The sequence below is a fragment of the Gallinula chloropus genome (assembly GCF_964237585.1).
Source record: "Gallinula chloropus genome assembly, chromosome: 26".
In the NCBI taxonomy this organism is placed as follows: Eukaryota; Metazoa; Chordata; class Aves; order Gruiformes; family Rallidae; genus Gallinula; species Gallinula chloropus.
The window spans coordinates 5,265,572-5,271,571 of NC_140111.1; the positions used below are offsets into that span (position 1 = coordinate 5,265,572).

A 6,000-nucleotide genomic window follows, 5' to 3' on the forward strand; every position below is an offset into this window, starting at 1 on the left:
GCTCAAACCCCAGTGGGGTCCCCAGCCCCTGCCTGCCCCAGTGCCTGTGAGGGGCCAGCCACAGCCCCCTTCCCTCCCAGCCCTGGGGACTGATGAGTGGGACAGGGGTGAAGAGGAGGGGGCAGAGCAGGGACCGGGCTCTAGGTGTTGGGGGGATGGCGAGGGTCGCATGGCACAGGGGCAGCCTCCACACGGGGCTCTGGATGCTCCCCCCGGGGAGGGGGAGTGCTGGGAGGAGGGTCCCAGGCACTGGGGTCCTGACCCTGCAGAGGCTGACCCCCTTCCTCAGCACCCTGGGGTGGGGGTGGACAGGGAGCAGAGGCGATGCCAGGCTCAGGGGGTGGGTGGGGGGGGGGAAGTTCCATTCTTGGCTGGCAGCCACTGTCCCATCCCCACCCATCCCCTCCGGATCCCCCCAGGAGGGGGGTGGCCGGCCCAGCCCGTGGCCGTGCTGAGATCATTGGGTGTCTCCCTGGCAGAAGCTCCCTCCGCCCGGCCGGAGGCTCCAGCAGCTCCAGCAAAGAGCAGGACCAGGGGCTCCAACCCTGCAGCCCCCAGAACCCCAGGGCCTGATGGCTTCCAGACGCAGCCGCTCGCCCGCGAAAGGTCCCGCGGTGCCCCCGAGCAGCAGCTGTGTGGCCTGTGCAGGGCTCGGTGGCTCTGCTGGGACGTTTCCTGGGGAACATGAAGCCTGGCAAGACCGTCTTTCCGCAGCGGGGAGGGTCCCTGTGAGCTGCACTTCAGCACGCTGAGATTCACGCTTCAACGGTCCCGCGGGTGGGCTGCTAGCGGGGAAGCTTTGGGCTCACTCGTTGCCCTGGGCCAGACGTGAAATGAGCTGACCTGGCCTCAGCCCGCTGCTTGGGTGGGAACGCCGCAGGCCTGCGTGGCTGGTGGTCCCAGGCAGCGCTGCTCCGCGGGGGGACGCGGGCCCCGCAGGCGGGAGCTGTGCCAGGAGCGAGGGGCTCCGGCAGAGCTGGGCGGGTGCGGGAGGAAGGCGTCAGGGCTGAGGACAGGCAACGCCGGCCAAGTCTCTGCCTTCTTCCCCACCTCCCTGCCTGCCTTGGCCTCGCACCCACAGGCAGGTCGCACCACCGCCCTTCCCTCCCCGGCCGCAGGCAGGGGCTGGGGCTGCCCTGGCGGTGCCAGCCATGGGGTGGGAGCCTGGCTGAGCCATGAGCTGTGGTGTCAGGGACCCTGGTGTCATCCCCACCCCCATCTCCCCACCACCCCAGTGCCCGGACAGCAGCGTGTGTCCGGGGACGTTACGCTTTCTCCGTCCACTCCCCCTCTCCCCGGCTGCCGGGCTGCCTGCCCTCCACGCAGGAGACGAGGGATTTCACAACCCAGCCCAGACAGGATTAAAGAGAAATACACAAGTAAACAAATAGCGGCCTCGTAAAACTGGACGTGCGGCGGCAAAGAGCGGAGCTGCTGGGCGGCCGGGTGAGGCGCGGGCTGCCTGGGTGCTGGGGCGCGGGAGCGATGCCCGTGGGGGCCAGCAGCGTGCGGCGAAGCGGCGCGGGGTCCTGCCGGGAGAGCTGCTTTAGAGCAGGGCTGAGCAATCTCATTTTTCACACGTCTCCCGTAGTCAAACTGCCCCTGTCAGAGGAAAGGAGTTGCTTCCTGTTATTTCCATTGAAATACTTGTCCCGGTCGTTAGCCGGCAGGCTCTCGCAAGGATGGCACCGCGCGGACGGACGGGCTCCGGACGGCTCTCCCGAGGGCTCCTGCTGCTTTGGGGTAAGTGTGTGTGGGGTTGACCCCCGGGTGGCCGCGGCCGCCACCAGCGGCGGGAGGTTCTGTGCCTCGCAGCACCCCGCGCGCAGCTGCCCTCCCGCACGTGGGGCCAGGGATGGGGGTCGCGGCTCAACACGACCCACCGCCCATCCCTGGTAAAGGGTTGGCCTGGCAGTGCTGAGGGTGGCCGGGGTGGCCGTCGCCGGTGGGGCTGGTGGCAGGAGGGCAGTGGGTGCTGTGGGGCACCCCCTGCCACATGCAGACGCCGTCACATTGCAAATGGCCCATGAGCGCAGCTGGGGAGCTCTGGGAAGCACAGGAATGGGACAGAGAGGGGCTGGACTGGGCTGTTGGGGACCAGGACTGGCACGGTGCTGGCTGCTCTTGCCACAGCCGCTGTGCCAGCTCAGGAGTGCTCCATGGCCGGTGCCTGCCCGTGCTGGGGCTCTGTGGGAACAGCCCACGCAGGTCCCACTGGGGTGCTTCACCATGCAACTGGTGTTGCTGCCCCGTGCCCTGAGCCTGAGGGTGGAAGATGGACAGACAGGTTGGTGTCCCTGCCTGTGTCAGGGGGGTTGGAGCTCTATGATCCTTGGGGTCCCTTCCAACCCAGACCATTCTATGATTCTATGATTCTTCCTCGGGCCGTGGGGCTCTGCTGGGCTGGGCTGTGGGTGAGTGGCTGGTGCTGAGCCCTGGCAGGCTGTGCTGGGTGTGGAGCAGATGGCGGGCGGAGGGGCTCTCCGGCAGTGCCGTGCTGCGGCCAGCGCTTCCTCTTCCTGACCCAGCCCTGTCCGGCTGCAGTGCAGCCCCCTGGGGTGATGGGGGAGTCCGTGCCAGCTCCCCACAGGCGGGGGCACAGCTCACCCCTGTGCTGGGGCCCAGGGCCCGCAGCCCCCCGACAGCTCCTCCGAGCCCTTGGGCAGCTTCCTGCAGCCTGGCCGATCCCCTTTCCACCACCCATGCCCAGGCCTGGGGGTGGATGTCCTGTCCCCAGAGTGAGCTGGGCTCTGGGCAGTCTGCTTCCTTGCACCCCGACTGCTGGCTCCAGCAGCCCCCAAGGGATGCCCAGAAGCGTTTCCCTCCTGCAGACCCCAGCCTCTGCCAGCACCTGTCCCCACTGACCTTGTCTTATCATAGAATCACAGCCTGGTCTGGGTTGGAAGGGACCCCAAGGGTCACAGAGCTCCAACCCCCCTGCCACAGGCAGGGACACCAACCTCCAGGCCTGGAGCTACACAAGGCTGCCCAGGGCCCCATCCAACCTGGCCTTGAACACCCCCAGGGATGGGGCACCCACCCCCTCTCTGGGCAGCCTGTTCCAGCCCCTCACCACTCTTTCTGTAAAAAACTTCCCCCTAATATCTAATCTTCCCCCCTAATATCTAATCTGATGAGTCTTCTCCCCTTCACAGCGCTGCTGGGGGCTGGGCTCTGCCACACGAGTGATGTGGCAAAGGGCTTCAACCAGGAGGCCAGGACGAACCCACCTGTGGTCATGTTCAACTGGACAGCCCAGTTTGTAGGTGAGTGCTGGAGCCCAGCGAGGGCCAGGGAGTGCTGTGGGGCCGACAGTGCCTTCCCCCTTGCTCTCCCTGTGCTACGTGTTCTCTGCCATCCCTAAAACAGCCAGGCTGTGCCAGCAGAGCCCTCCCTGGCGCTGGCCACAGTGGGGGCCGCTGGCAGCAGCCTGTCCTCCTGCTGTGCTCCTGGGCATCACCCTGTGGGCTGCTCCACCGTCCAGCACCCCACCGTGTCTGGGTGTAGGTCTGGGTGCTGGGTGTCACCCACGGGCACCTTTCCCTTGCAGAGGAGATGTACGTGAACGAGTCGCAGAGGTGCTGGGAGGACTTTGTTCGCCTGATGAGTAACGTGACGGAGTCGGAGCTGTGCGAGTGGCAAGTCATCAGGAGGTATGGGGCAGCGGGGCGGCCGAGGAGCCCTCCTCAGGGGTGCTGCAGGGGCTCGGGGGCTCTGGCCTGCTCTGGGGACATCCCCGGCTGGGGAAGCCACACGTGGCGGGGGCATGGCCTGTAGCCTCCCTGTCCCCATGGCCAGGCGAGTGGAGATGCTCCTGAAAGGCTGTTTGATGGGGTCAGAGCCCCCAAGACATGACAATGGGCCATCAGCTCCTGGCTGCTTCGCAGGGCTGGCTGGTGCAGGCAGCAGGGCACAGGGCAGCCCCTGAGGCAGTCCGGAGGGGTGCTGCTGAGCCAAGGGGGGATCAGGACCACCCAGAGAGGTCCATGCCTCTGGCATCCCACAGCTCCCCCATGCTCCAGGATGTCCCTGTCCCCTCTCATCGCACTGTGGCTCTCTCCCCAGTCCCTACAGCGCTCTGCAGGCCTGCCTGGAGGACTGGGCCGACAACCTGTCCTACGGCTACCCCAACGCGCTGGCGGAGCAGTACATCTTCCAGAGCCACCACCGCTACTTTCACAACTGCACCGTGGAGCACCACTTCGACCCGCCCGAGGACGTGCTGCTGGCCATGATCATGGCCCCCATCTGCCTCATCCCCTTCTCGGTCACCTTGGTCATCTGGCGCAGCAAGAACGGCAAAGCCCAGCCCTAGCACCGCAGCCCCGGGCACTGCAACCCACCACCAGCCATCCCACGCCGCTGCCATGATGGGGGTCCCACCCTGTGGGTCCCACACCTGGGGGGCTGCCCCGCGCCTCCTGCTTGAACCAACCCCGGGGGAAGATGGGGGAGTGGTCACGGGGGAGGGTCCTGGGGTTACTGGCACACTGTGCCGGGGCGGCTGGTTCCCGCAGTGCCGCGGTCGGGTGGGGATTAAACGCTTCCTTCCCCCACACGTGGTGCTGGTTCTTCTGTCGCGGCGCCTGGCTGAGCACCGGGCACCAACTACCAGGCACTGGACATAGGGCATCGGGCACTGACTGCTGGGCATGGGGCACTGGGCATGGGGCACCAAGCACGGGGCACCGGGCACTACCGGGCATGGGGCACTGGGCACCAAGCATGGGGCACCGGGCACTGACTACTGGGCATGGGGCACTGGGCATGGGGCACCAAGCACGGGGCACCAGGCACTGACTACCAGGCAGGGGACATGGGGCACCAGGCACTGACTACTGGGCATGGGGCACTGGGCGCAGGGCACCAGACACAGGGCACTGGGCACAATGACTACCAGGCATGGGACATGGGGCACGGGGCACTGACTACCAGGCACTGAACACCAGGCAGTGACTACTGGGCACCGGGCACTGACTACTGGGCACTGACTACCAGGCACAGGGCACTGGGCACCGACTACCAGGCACCAGACATTGGGCACCAGTCACTGACTACTGGGCACCGGGCACCGACTACCAGGCACTGAACACCTGGCACTGACTACCGGGCACCGAGCACTGGGCACTGACTACCGGGCATGTGGCATGGGGCACCAGGCACTGACTACTGGGCACTGAACACCCGGCACTGGACAGGGGGCACCGGGCACTGACTACCGGGCACGGGGCACTGGGCACTGACTACTGGGCACAGAGCACCAGACACAGGGCACTGGGCACTGACTACTGGGCATGGGACATGGGGCACCAGGCACTGACTACCAGGCACTGAACACCGGGCACTGACTACTGGCACCAGACAGGGGGCACCAGGCACTGACTACCGGGCACGGGGCACCAGGCAATGACTACCGGGCACTGAGCACTGACTACCAGGCATGGGGCACCAGGCACTGACTACCAGGCACCAGGTGCTGACTACTGGGCACAGGGCACTGGGCACCGACTACCAGGCACTGAACACCGGGCACTGACTACCAGGCACCAGACATAGGGCACCAGGCACTGACTACTGGGCACCGGGCACTGACTACCGGGCACCAGACAGGGGGCACCAGCCACTGACTACTGGGCACGGGGCACCAGGCACTGACTACCAGGCACTGAGCACTGGGCACTGATTACTGGGTACTGTACATAGGGCACCGGGCATTGACTACTGGGCACAGGGCACCAGAAAGGGGGCACTAGGCACTGACTACCGGGCCCTGAACACCGGGCACCGGCTACCGGGCACCGGACAGGGGGCACCGGGCACTGACTCCTGGGCACTGAACACCGGGCACCGGACAGGGGGCTCCGAGCACCGACTACCGGGCACCGACTACCGGTGACGGGGCAGCGGCGGCTCGGCGCGGGCCGCGGAGGCGGAGCGGGGGGCGGGTCCCCGCGGGGGCGGAAGCGGGACGGGCCGGCCCGGAAAGCGGCGGCGGTTCCG

At 66.9% G+C, this 6,000-nt stretch overlaps 1 protein-coding gene across 1 annotated transcript; it reads left to right on the top strand.

Annotated features, from left to right (window-relative positions):
- The first annotated feature begins 1,440 nt into the window (after positions 1-1,440).
- On the top strand, positions 1,441-4,529 carry RAMP2 (receptor activity modifying protein 2). Its single transcript, XM_084275308.1, has 5 exons — positions 1,441-1,446; positions 1,592-1,743; positions 3,156-3,266; positions 3,551-3,653; positions 4,066-4,529. Exons 2-5 carry the CDS (start codon positions 1,683-1,685, stop codon positions 4,313-4,315), a joined length of 525 nt encoding a protein of 174 aa, XP_084131434.1. The 5' UTR covers positions 1,441-1,446; positions 1,592-1,682; the 3' UTR covers positions 4,316-4,529.
- Positions 4,530-6,000: the final 1,471 nt, after the last annotated feature.